General features: G+C 45.2%; 1 protein-coding gene across 2 annotated transcripts in view; it reads right to left on the reverse strand.

Moving 5' to 3' along the window:
• ZFYVE26 (zinc finger FYVE-type containing 26) overlaps positions 1–13,802 on the reverse strand; it is a 217,620-nt gene that overhangs the window by 37,087 nt on the left and 166,731 nt on the right. For both annotated transcript variants that reach the window (XM_073552265.1, XM_073552264.1), the window contains exon 29: positions 259–296. In XM_073552265.1, the coding sequence (XP_073408366.1) occupies positions 259–296 (38 nt within the window). The remainder of the gene's footprint in view (positions 1–258; positions 297–13,802) is intronic.

The following is a 13,802-nucleotide window of genomic DNA, read 5'->3' on the forward strand; positions in this document are numbered from 1 at the left end:
TCCCAGGATATCCCCCCCAAAAAAAATATAGATTTTCTTACAGGTTTCAGACTAAAGCCAAGTCCTTATTCAGTACTTTGTTTTAGTCTGAAACGCGCAAGAAAATCTCACTATTTTTGGGATGTTCTGGGATTGTCTTTTTACCATTTTTGAAATAAAGCTTACAAATATTTTTAACTTGGAAACAGACTACACTTGGCAATCCAAGTAAGTAGTACTACCCAAACCAGGCTAGTCCTGAGCAAAAAGAAGAATTACCTTCAGTATGCACAAATTCATCTTCTGTTTTGTTAATTCTTAAAAGGAAGAAAAAAAAAAAAAAAAGTAGTCATTAACAATTTCCAGATTGGTGACAAACGATTACATTATATTTTAAAGATAAACTACTCCAATCACATTTTGAATCACTCGGACTCTATGAAGCATTTGAGGCTGACAAATTTAAAATACACACTTGTAGAACCCCAACTACGCTGTTAATACACAAACTTTGGGGGACGGTGAAGAAACAACAAGGCATACAAGGAATTTCACAATGTACATCACTGTGGGAAACGCCATGGCTCCCTAATCTGTATAATTTGGAAGGGTTTAAAAACTGGAGTCTAAAAGGAGTAGAAAGATTTACACATGTTTTAGAGGGAAATGCACTCAAGGAGTTCTAACAAATACAGAATGAATATGGACTGCCCAACATGACATTTTATAAGTATCTTCAGTTACGACATGCATATCAGGCAGAGAGCCCCGTACTAAATAACAGAGTGACCAAAAATGATGTAATACAGAGAATAGCCAGCTCAGATAACTCTGGAGGACTAATCTCATTACTTTATAGATATCTGTTGGACCTTGTATTAACAAAACACCCCATACGGTCAAAAGAAAAATGGGAGGGCATGATAGGCCCTATTGAAGAGGGCCATTGGTCTGAAATAATAATAATTTTATTTCTATAGCGCCAACATATTCCGCAGCACTTTTCATTTTAGAGGGGACTTGTACAGACAATAGACATTAAAGCCCCTTTACATTTAGCGATGCACCAGCGATCCCGACCACGATACGACCCGGTCAGGATCGCTGGTGCATCGCTAAATGGTCGCTAGTGAGCTGCCAGACAGGCAAATCTCACAGTGATGCAGCAGCGATCTAGCGGTCGTTACTTACCTTTCTGATGCGGCGATCCTGACGTCCTCCCGTCCGCTTCAACGCGTCGCTCGTCGGTGCCAGCAGGAAGCGCCCGACGAGAAATGGAGCGGCGCGATCAGCGATGGACAGCCGGTCGGAGGCAAGTATCACACATAGCGATATCGCTAGCAATATCGCTGCTGCGTCACCAAATCGGTGATGCTTTAGCGATATTGTTAGCGATATCGCTATGTGTAAAACCCCCTTTAAGCATAATAATAAACACATAGATCAACAGATACCAACAGGAATGAAGGCCCTCCTCGCAAGCTTACAATCTATGAGTTAACAGGGGAGACACAAAAGGTGGATGGTAACAATTGCTTTCATTGTTCGGACCAGCCATAGCGTAAGAATCAGATGTTCATGTAATGCTGCATGAACCGGTTATCAGCCAGAAAATGTAAAAGTACAGACACAGAGGGCTATTAAATGCATAAGGTGTATGAGAACATGATACGATGAACCTGGTTATAGTTAGGTTAATGTGTTGAGGCAGTAGGCCAGTCTGAAGAAATGCGGTTTTAGTGCACGCTTAAAATTGTGGGTATTGAGGATTAATCAAATTAACTTGGGTAGTGCATTCCAAAAAATTGGAGCAGCATGTGAAAAGTCTTTGGAGACGTGAGTGGGAGATTCATATTATTGAGGATGTTAACCTCAGGTCGTTAGCAGAATGGAGGGCATGGGTAGGGTGGTAGACTGAGATGAGGGAGGAGATGTACAGTGGTGCTGAGCCATGGAGTGCTTTGTGGGTGAGGGTAATAAGTTTATAGTGAATTCTGAAGCAGATGGTGTGATGAAGGAGCAGCCGCCATCTCAGGTATGGGGCATAATGCTCGCCTCAAGTTTGAGCTTGGCCTGTCCCAGTGACGCCAGTTTGTCTGACAGCTAACTGCTCCTACCCCCCATGGCCTGTAAGCATATTGAAGAAAGCAGGATTTAGTGCTCCAATGTTGAATAGCAAGGTCTTTTATTATGATAATGAGATAAGGCCAAAACAGAACTTCAGAGCTTGAGTAGGAGCCACGCCAGCATGGGGCATGAAGGTTCCTGGGGGCTTCAATTAGAATATACCTGTCAGCTGGACACAGAAATACACATCCATTGTCTCTCCCAGCCACTCCGACTCCATCCTAGGATCATTGATTATGAGCACACCTTTCGAGTTATAGACTCATAAAAAATATCAGCGTGACCCTGAGGAAATCACGCATCTGGCAGTGCGACTCCGGAGTCGGTGAGGGCTCTGGGACCTGAGATATAGAGATTGACCCTCCACAGCGACCCAATTGGGCCATGTTTGCTCTGCACAGGACAGGCAAAACAAACCGCATTCACTGGTACCTTTCTTAGATATTGGGAATAAGTTCTGCAGGGAGCTAAAGGGTGGAGATTATTAGCCACAGGGGGGAGGAACCCAGCATGCTTAAGAACTGGGAGCACATGGCAGAGACTCTCTCTCTCTCTCTCTCTCTCACAGAAGAACCAGGTGATGATGATCTAAGAAGGAACTGGGAACAGTTCTGCCAAGAGAGCAGCGGCACGCGCTTTGGGGTCTGTCCGGCAACTAAGATTCTTGTACCTGTGGACTGCAGAGCTCCAGGCATCCACATGCAACCTGCAACCTGGTAAATTGACCTCCAGCTTAATATCTCTAAGTCTTGTACCATTATTGTTATATTTTACTCTGACTGCAAATCCACTGTAATTCCGTTGTATAGCTTACTGTATATTTCTGTAATTATCTAGTGCGCCCTTAAGACAATTAAACCATAAAATTAATCTTGGGCTGATGGTTTTACTCTGATTACGGATTTTAGAATACCCAGCGGATAACAGGACATCCTCCCAGGTGGCCATTTGCTCTAGGTGCAGTTCCCTTACTGACCTGAGACAAAGGGGGCATCGTAGAGCTGTGCCTGTGTAGTTACGTCACATTGGTGACGTGGAAGGAACCGGTCTTCCTTCACAGATGGGTAACCAGTGTAATAACTGGCACAAGGTAGAGGCATCGGTGTAACGGTTGGTGAGGAATATGATCCTGGCTGTAGCATTCAAGACAGACTGGAGTGGTGAGAGTCTGGTAAGAGGGAGACCGATAAGTAGAGAATTAGTAGAGAATTACAATAGTCCAGACTAGAATGAATAAGAGAAACAAAAGAGTTTTTGCAGACTCGAAAGTAAGAAAGGGTCGAAGAATTCTAGAAATGTTTTTGAGGTGCAGATAACAAGAACGAGCCAGTGATCGGATGTGGGGGGTGAAAAAAAGCTCTGAATCAAGTATGACCCCAAGACATCGGGCGTGTTGCTGGGGAGTAATGGTAGAACCACACATGGAAATGGCAATGTTGGACATAGGTACATTTGTAGAGGGAGAAAACACGTGTTCAGTTTTTGACAGGTTCAGTTTCAGATAGAGGGAGGACATGATGATGGAGACAGTGGTAAGACAATCACTGGTGTTTTCTAAAAAGGCAGGTGTGATATCAGGATAGGAAGTGTATAATTGGGTGTCATCAGAATAGAGATGGTACTGGAAGCCAAACCTACTGATTGTTTGTCCAACAGGGGCAGCATACAAAGAGAAGAGGAGGGGGACTAGGACCGATCCTTGAGGAACCCCAACAGTAAAAGGGAAGATGAGAAAAGGAGGAGCCAGCAAAAGATACAGTGAAGGAGCGGTCAGAGAGGTAGGAGGAGAACCAGGAGAGAACGGTGTCCTTGAGGCCAATGGAGAGGAGCATAGTGAGGAGCTGGTGTGTCAAATGCTACAGAGAGATTTAGGAGAATTAGCATAGAATAGTGATCATTAGATTTAGTTGTTAGTAGATCATTAGAGACTTTAGTGAGGGCAGTTTCAGTTGAGTGGATAGAGCAGAAATCGGATTGCAGCAGGTTGAGAAGAGTTATCTGAGAGATAGCGGGTAAGACGGGAGTGGACCAGGAGTTCGAGGAGTTTAGAGATGAAGGGAAGATTAGAGACAGGTCTATAGTTAGCAGAACAGTTTTGGCAGAGGAATGTTTTCTTTTAAGTAATGGATGTATGATGGCATGCTTAAATGAAGAGGGAAAGATACAAGAGAGAGGTTGAATATTTTTGTTAGGTGAGTAGTGACAGCAGGGAAAAGGGACTGGAGGAGGTGTGAGGGAATAGGGTCACTGGTGCAAGTAGTAGGGCAAGAAGATGCGAGGAACCTGATCACTTCTTCTGTGGCTGGTTCAAAATCAGAGAGTGAACTAGCTGCAGTGGGGGAGGGAGGACAGTGCATGGCACGAGGGGATTGGGAGAAATTTTTTTTTCGGAGATTGTCAATTTTTGCTTTGAAGTAATTGGCCAGATTCTCAACTCGAAGATCCGTGGTTGCGGCTGCACTCTTGGGTTGAGCAGGAAATAAAAAGTGTCAAAGAGACGTTTAGGGTTATTGGATTGTGAGGTGATGAGGGTGTTGGAATAGGTTTGTTTGAAGAGGTGAAGGGCAGTGTTTTCTGTTTTAAGCATAAACTTATAATGGATGAAATCTTCTGGTAGATTGGATATTCTCCACAGGCATTCGGCGCACCTGGAGTACCACTGTAGGAAACGTGTTTGCAGCGTGTGCCAGGGTTGTCGCCGTGTGCAGAGTTGTTCTATGTATAGGAGGTGCAGCATCATCCAGGGCACTTTGCAGTGTGTTTCATTATAATGCTTCAGTGCAGAATCAGGACACGAGAGTGAGGAGATAGAAGGACTTGCATTCATCATTGGCCCCTTAAGTTTCTGGGTGTTAATGGCCTGTATATTTCTATAAGTATGGAAAGTGAGGGTGACCTGAGAGGGATGGTAGTTCTTGATAGAGAATGAAAGAAGGCTGTGGTCAGAGAGCGGGAGGGGGGAGTTTTTTAAATCATCCACTGAGCAAAGCTGGGAGAAGACCAAATCGAGGGAGCTTCCTTCTTCATGCGGGGAGAGTTAGTAAGCTGTGAAAGGCCGAAGGAGGAGGTTAGAGATAAAAGGTGAGCAGTAGATGGGGAGAAGGGAAAAGCAATGGGGATGTTGAAGTCTCCCAGGATAAAGTGGGGATGTCACAGGAGAAAATGTGGAAGCCAGGTGGCAAAGTGATTCAGGAACTGATGGGAGGGGCCCGGTGGACGATACACCACTGCCACTCGCATGGAGAAGGGGATGTAGAGTCTGACAGCATGGACCTCAAAAGAAGGGAAGACAAGTGAGGGTAATTGAAGGATAACCTGAAAGGTACATTTGGGTGATAGAAGCAGACAAACGCCTCCACCTGTACTGTTGTCCGATCTTGGGGTATGAGAGAAGTGTAGTCCACCATATGAAAGAGCAGCAGCAGCGGTAGTGTCTGACTGCTGGATCCAGATTCAGTAAGTGACAGTAGGTTAAGAGAATCAGAAATGAAGAAGTCATCTATGAAGGAGAGTTTATTACACACTGAGGCATTATTCCAAAGGGCACAAGTAAAGGAGACAGAAGGCATGCAGGGAATATTAATAAGATTAGAGGGGTTTCTGAGTGTAGCAGTTGGGAGGTTTGACTTGCTATAACATGAGGGGCCGGGATTGGGTGATATCTCCTGCGACTAGGAGAAGGAGGATAGAAAGAATGAGCAGATGGTTAAGTGATTTGTGAGAGCGTCTCTTGTGTTGGATGGTGGGACTGAATGGATCTGTGCAGTTTAGCAATGTGAAAAGAGCATAAGTACTATACACTCCATTCATATTGGCCCCTCAGTCCTATCCTCTCCTATGTAAAGAGTTGGCGCAAGGATGCGGATGTGAGTGAATGTAGTAACCAGGATATAAATGATACAAATGCATATGGTGAATATTTGTTGCAGTCCAAAAATACTGGGAATAAGTTTGTTTAAATGTCTCACCTGTCTCCTGCTCTAAGTGCCATGTTTAACTGCAAAAAATACTTTGAAAAATGTACTTAGAATAAATGTACATAAATGCCTCCCCAAGTTATGTCTGAGTATATAGGAGGCTTGCTCTTAGATCTCTCACTATTTTACCTCGTTAGCAAATCAACTAAGACAACAGGAGACAATAAATGATCAGAAACTTATTTGAGAAGGTTACATGACAATTCAGGCTATGTGCACACGTGCAGAAATGCTGCAGAAATGTCCACAGCATTTCCACAACTCCCGCCGCGGGTAAAACGCATGCGAATTTGCATGCGTTTTTCGCGTGAAAAAACAAGCATTTTGCAAGCATTTTTCGCTTGCGCATTCCAAGCATTGCTTGGAAATGTGATTCTCAGGTTGGTAATACTTGTCAAGCATAGTGCTTGACAAGTGTGACCAACTTTTTTACTATTGATAGAAAAAAAAAAAATATTGTTATTCTCACCTCCAGACGGCTCCCAATCTGCTCTGCGGCGCTCCCGGTATCTTACGGTCCCAGTAATGCTTTGCACGAAGGACCTGAGATGATGTCACGACGCTCGCCAGAGCGCAACGTCATCAGCGGTCATTCGCGCAAAGCATTACTGGGACCGAAAGATGCCAGGAGCGTGGTGAAAGGCGAGAAGGACTTCGGGGGGCCGCTGGAAGGTGAGTATATCACTATTTTTTATTTTTATTCTATATTTTAAAGGATTATGGAACCCAGGGCCTGGAGGACAGTCTCCTCTTCTCCAGACCCTGGGTACCATATGCACATTAAGTGCTCACTTTACGCATGGTGGGCATACATGCGTAAAGTGAGCGTTTCAATGCAATCAAATGGGTGCGGAATTTCTGCAATTCTGCAAAAAGAATGCGATTCTGCAGCGGAAAAATCCGCAATATTAGCACAGCATTGCGGAATCCCATAGGATTGCATGGGATGCATTTTCTTTGCGTTTTCGCGGCGATTCCACAGCAGGAAAACGCAAAAAAACGCAACGTGTGCACACAGCCTCACAGCATTAAGGGACAAGCAGAGTGAGTTGAATGAGCTAAATACCATTGGAAATACTTGCTGACATACAATAGAGTGGAAATACTGGAAAGAGTTCCACAGTTGTCTGAGTAAATCCCACAGATTCTCCCACTTACAGGTACTTCACCAGTCATATAAAATTCCCCAATTTCTCCACGATATAGGGTTTCAACCAGACTCCCTATGTGCTAGATGCAAAACATCCTCAGCTAACATGCTTCATATGATGTGGACATGTTCCGCTTTGGAAACTTTCTGGAGAGATGTAATAGCGATCATTAATAGCACATACTCATTCGATACAGATCCCTCACCATTAGTATGTATACTGGCATATATAGAATATCTGAGCACTGGTGAACATGGCAAAATAGCGGTGGCACACATTTTATACATGGCCAGGAAACTGATAGCCTAGCATTGGTTATCAGAGCAGGCGCCCACAGTACCAGATTTTATAAATAAAATTAATTGGTTATTAAATCTGGAACAAAGCATATATATATAAAAAGGAAGGCCATCCCCAAATTCGAAAAAATATGGGTTCCATGGATTGAGGGCTCCGACCTAGCATCCAGAGAACTGGAAAGATTTCAACTAGGTGTTTTGAGTTATATATAGCTTTAATGATAGACTATATATCTCACATTGGGCAGCTTTAGCCACGTATGTGACTGTGCCAAACTAAGATCTGGATTCCCCATTAATATTATTATGAAAGTGATTATTCAAATTGCAAGACTCCTAATCTGCTGTAGAAAGAACTGTTAAATATTTATCTCAAGTTGTTACAGTTAGGTCCATATATATTTGGACAGAGACAACATTTTTCTAATTTTGGTTCTAGACATTACCACAATGAATTTTAAACAAAACAATTCAGATGCAGTTGAAGTTCAGACTTTCAGCTTTCATTTGAGGGTATCCACGTTAAAATTGGATGAAGGGTTTAGGAGTTTCAGCTCCTTAACATGTGCCACCCTGTTTTTAGAGGGACCAAAAGTAATTGGACAATTGACTCCAAGGCTATTTCATGGACAGGTGTGGGCAATCCCTTCGTTGTGTCATTCTCAATTAAGCAGATAAAAGGCCTGGAGTTGATTTGAGGTGTGGTGCTTGCATTTGGAAGGTTTTGCTGTGAAGGAAACATTTGGTCAAATGTTGTCTCTGTCCAAATATATACGTTTAAAAGGGTGACGTTGCAGGAGGGATAGAACATGGACTCGGTCCCTTTTATGGTTGAGTTGTTGTTTTGTACTCCTGTGTTATGAAAATAATTTTAATAAAAAATATTTGATTTAAAAAAAAAAAAAAAAAAAAAAAAAAAGACTGAAATATAATGATCTCTATGACAATTAGGCCTTTGAGGATCAGTAAGTGTCTTACAAGTATGCAATATTTAAAAATTATTTAACACAGGGACGCCGACATACCACTGCCTACTGTGCGTGCATGCTCCCCCGTTCTTAAAGGGGCAGCGCGTGCACATAAAATAATGCCCACAGCCGACTACTGGGAGGCATTTAAAATGAGCGTTCACCTACAAGTTGGCTCCCAGCCAATTGCTGGGAGGCAACTGGCTGCAGCAGGCAAACCCATTGCCAATAGCAGGAAGTAAACCCATAAAAAATGCAGCCAATAAGCAACCACATATATAATAAGGCATAGTGCCATCAACAGCATAATGAACGCAATAATATTCAGAAAAAATGTCCTATACTCCAAATGAGGAGCTGTCTAATGTCTAATGAACAAAGTGTTTATGTGCAACTAATAATAAAGTACCAATGGTGCTACTCAATGGAATTTTTACTGCCTAAATATTTAACCCTGAATACTGCGATTCATAATAAACCACCATAAGTGCTTAGAATATTATAATACCTGTTTAATGTGTCAAGACCTGCCACATCTCCCCCAGACGCGCGTTTCAAAACAACGCCGTCTATGCCTTAAAGGGGTTGTCCGGGCTTTTCACATAATCTCAGTGCATATATGGGCTCTGTCAAGCGTTTGGCTATCATGTGGAGAGTTTGTCTATTTATCTGATTTTAACATGATTCAATAAAGAAGAAATCTTACGCAGCTGGAGCTATCCAAGATTTTTTTCCCATTGTTGGTTCTGACGTCTGTCTGCACGGAGTTCTGAGGTTCTGCGGTGGTTGCTGGTGAGCTGGCTAATTTTCTATTTATTTCTTATATCTGGGCTGCAGAATGGTGAAAATATGTAATTTACCTTGTCACCAGTTTGCACGGTTTTGTAGATATCTTCAGATGCTTCTGCACAGAACGTCCAGGGGGGGGGTGTTCTGGCACTGAAATGAGAACTGGTTGTTTCCTCCTACTCTACTAAAAACATGCCCTCTAAAGCAACAACCCCACCCTCCATAGCAACAGGCCCTACCCGACCACATGAACAAGCCAATCCCTCCTCACAAAGTAACAAATCCTCCCCCTCTAGCAGCCTCAGTGCAGAGAGCAGGACCACCCACCTGCTCCTCCCCCAGACACACGCTGAACAGTGATCTATGGAAAGTGAAACTAGTGAAGAGGAAACGACCAGTTCTCATTTCAATGCCAGAATACCCCCCTCCCCCCTGGACGTTCTGTGCAGGAGCATCTGAAGATATCTACAAATGCCTGCAAACCGGTGACGGAAGGTAAATTACTTATTTTCACCATTCTGCAGCCCAGATATGCACTGAGATTATGTGAAAAGCCCGGACAACCCCTTTAATATAATATGCCTTATTATATATGTGGTTGCTTATTGGATTAATTTTTTACGGGTTTATTTGCTGCTATTGGTAATGGGTTTGCCTACTGCTAGCTACAATTATGTTTAGACCACTGAGCTATATAATGAGAATTTTGCCTTTGGTTGTGTGTCAAGTCTCTGTCCATTTTTTCTGGTTGAGAAACTAGCATCCATTAATTTTGACATGTATTATTGTTGTGTAAATTAATAAAAAAAAATTTTGATATATTCTTATACACTCCCTGTATCTTTGTATTTTATAAAGGTATTATTGTTTCCGTGTATAAAAGTGGGGTGCGCCACTGCTTTGTTCACTTCTGAAAAGAAGGACAATGCTGAACAGGGGCCAGATGGAGTCCAGAGTAACTCTGCTGCCTCATTATAGTGAATGGATCCCTGGAGGTTTCATCTTTAATCATGTCACTCAGAGATTTAGATACAAACCCCAAGTTTCACCCAAGTGCTCAGCGTAGAACGTTGGATAAATGTGATTTTAAATGTTATGTAAAACATTCCCAATAAAAGCTTCCACTCAATCCACACAAAAACAAGCCCACACTTAGGTACATCATCTGTCAATGGAAATATAGTGGGCTTCCTCGTTACTGGTAACACAAAGGCTCTGGAAAAGCTGAATGGCTCCTCTCTCCCCCCCTCCAAAAAAAAATATTCAGCAAATTCTGCACTCCCAAATCCAAATGCCCCCCTCACCAATTCTGAGCCCCACAGTGTACCCAAATCACATTTAGCGTCTACATGTTGGGCATTTCTGTAGTGATGAGAGCACGCCAAGTTTTAGATGCATGTCTCCAGAAGCACAAGACGAGCATAACGTACTGGGCACCACGACGACAGTTTACAATTTTCACTCAGTAACATAGTAACAGTTAGTAAGGCCGAAAAAGATTTTTGTGTACGCACCGTAAAATCTCTTTCTCTTAGCCTCTAATTGGGGGACACAGAACCATGGGTGTTATGCTGATGTCCACAAGGAGGCGACACTATGCATAATCTGAAAAAGATTAACTTTTGCTCCTCCTCTGCAGTATACACCCCTGGACGGCGTCAGCCTTCTCCAGTTTTGTGCAAAAGCATTAGGAGGAACATAACAGAAACAACATAACCATGCCTGTAAGAAGGCTACTATGCACGAGCTCAAAGAACAATATGAGAACTGAACCGTAACAACGGCCCGTAAGGGCAACAGGGTGGGAGCTGTGTCCCCCAATTAGAGGCTAAGAGAAAGAGATTTTACGGTGAGTACACAAAAATCTCCTTTACTCTGTCACCTCATTGGGGGGACACAGAACCATGGGACGTCCCAAAGCAGTCCCTGGGTGAGAAGCAATGGATGAATATTGTGCTGACTGGTCCCCAAACTAGGAGCAGAGCCGCCTGCAGAACCAGTCTACCCAGGCTCGTGTCCGCTGAGGACCGAGTATGAACTCTGTAGTGTTTTGTAAACGTGTGTAGGCTGGTCCAAGTGGCTGCATTACACACTTGTGCCGAATGACCCAGGAGGCCCCTACCGCCCGCGTAGACTGTGCCGTGATACCGGCCGGAAGAGAATTGGTAAGGCGGTAAGCCTCTTGTATGGTGGACTTGATCCACCTGGCAAGGGTAGCTTTGGAAACCGGCAGACCATTGCGAACACCTTCCGGAAGAAGGAAAAGGGAATCAGACTTCCGGAAGGGTGCAGTCCTAGACACATATATACGCAATGCCCTTACGAGGTCAAGCGTATGCAGAGCCACTCTATGAACCGGAACCGGGCAAAGGGATGGCAGTGAAATTTCCTCATTGAGGTGGAAGTTGGACACACCTTCGGAAGGAAGGACGGGACTGTACTGAGAACCACCTTGTCCTGGTGAAAAGCCAGGAAGGGCCATCTGCAGGAGAGTGCCGACAGCTCAGACACCCTACGTAGCGAGGTGATTGCCACCAGAAAGACCACCTTCTGTGATAGAAGGCAGAGTGGGACTTCCTTAAGGGGTTTGAAAGGTGGTGCCTGCAATGCTGTCAGGACCAGGTTGAGGTCTCACGTTTCCAGTGGATGTCTGTAGGGGAAAACCAAATCGGGAAACCCCCTGGAGAAAAGTCCTTACTTGCGGCTTGTTAGCAATGCGTCTTTGAAAAAACACTGAGCGCTGACACCTGGCTCTTAAGGGAGCCCAAGGATAGCCTAGCGTCCAGGCCCGATTGGAGAAAGCCAAGTACCTTTGGGAGGGAATAAGGGAGTGGGATCTGGCCGCGAGATTCGCACCAAGTAAAGAAAGCTCTCCAGGTACGGTAAAAGATCTTGGCGGAGGCTGGCTTCCGTGCCCTGATCATGGTTCTAATGATGTCCGCTGAGAGCCCTGCCTGGGTTAGAACCCAGGTCTCAAAGGCCTCGCCGTCAAATCGAGAGCCCCTGAGTTCTGGTGGTAGAACGGGCCTTGTTACGAAAGATCGGGACGGTCGGGAAGACGCCAGGGGGCGTCTGTTGCAAGTTGCACAATGTCGGCGTACCATGTACGTCTGGGCCAGTCTGGTGCGATCAGGATGTTGGAACTCCCTCTTGTTTGATCTTCCTTACAACTTTGGATATCAGGGGGAGAGGTGGAAAAATGTACAGAAGCTGGAACTGGGTCCAGTCCTGAACCAGGGCATCCGCTCCGAGCGACCGCGGGTCGCGGGTCCTGGCCATGAAATTGGAGACCTTGGCATTGAGATGGGATGCCATTATATCCACGTCCGGGGTCCCCCAGCGATGGCAGATCTGGCAAAAAATTTCGGGATGGAGGGACCACTCCGAGTCCATTCCTTGTCTGCTGAGAAAGTCGGCTTCCCAGTTGTCCACACACGGAATGTGGACCGCAGAGTACAGATCTCGTGTCTTCTGCCCAGTGGAGGATATGTGCCACTTCTCTCATCACCTGGGTACTGCGGGTCCCGCCTTGGTGGTTCACATATGCCACCGCCGTGGCATTGTCTGACTGTATCCTGATATGAGAGGCTGCCAGTAAGTGACAAAAGGCTCTCAATGCCAGGAAGATGGCCCGAATTTCCAGGATGATGGGCATGCTCGCTTCCACTGGTGACCACTTGCCCTGTGCTCTGTGATGTAGGTGCACCGCACCCCAACCTGTCAGGCTCGCGCCGGTGGTCAGGACCTTCCATTGACCTGAGAGAAAAGATTTTCTCGTTGCAAGCGAGGTTGGCTTGAGCCATCAGTGCAGGGACCTCCTGGTTGCCGATGTTAGCCGGAACTCCGTGTCGAGGGAGAAAGGATTCCTGTCCCAGGACTTGAGGATGGCTAGTTGAAGAGGCCTGAGGTGAAACTGGGCAAATGGTACCGCCCCCATTTCTGCTGCCATCCTGCCAAGGACTCTCATGGCAAACCGGAGAGATCAGGGGGGATTGCGGAGGAGTATGCGAACTCCTAGACGGAGAGCCAGTGCCTTGTCCCTAGGAAGGAGCACCAGACCCCTGGAGGTGTCGAATAGCATCCCCAGGAAGGTCAGAGACTGATTCGGGGCAGTCGATGACTTTTGCAAGTTGACTAGCCAGCCCAGGCGACTCAGTGTCGATTGTGACGCTGACCTCGCAAGTCCTTGAAGGTGGAAGCCTTGATGAGAAGGTCGTCCAGGTATGGAACGACTACTATGCCTCTGGAGTGTAGAACGTCCATGGTGGCTGCCATGATCTTGGTAAACGTTCTTGGAGCCGTGGCGAGTCCGAACGGGAGAGCCACGAACTGGTAGTGGTCCTGGTTGATTGCGAACCTGAAAAATCTCTGATTGGCGGGAGCAATCGGTATATGCAAGTATGCGTCTTGTATGTCTAAGGAGGCGAGATATTCTCCCTTCTCCATGGACGCAATGATTGCCCGAAGGGACTCCATGCGAAAATGACGAACCCGTACATACTTGTTGAGTTG

This window comes from Dendrobates tinctorius, unplaced genomic scaffold, assembly GCF_039654945.1.
Source record: "Dendrobates tinctorius isolate UK_male_01 unplaced genomic scaffold, ASM3965494v1 ptg000189l, whole genome shotgun sequence".
Classification (NCBI taxonomy): Eukaryota; Metazoa; Chordata; class Amphibia; order Anura; family Dendrobatidae; genus Dendrobates; species Dendrobates tinctorius.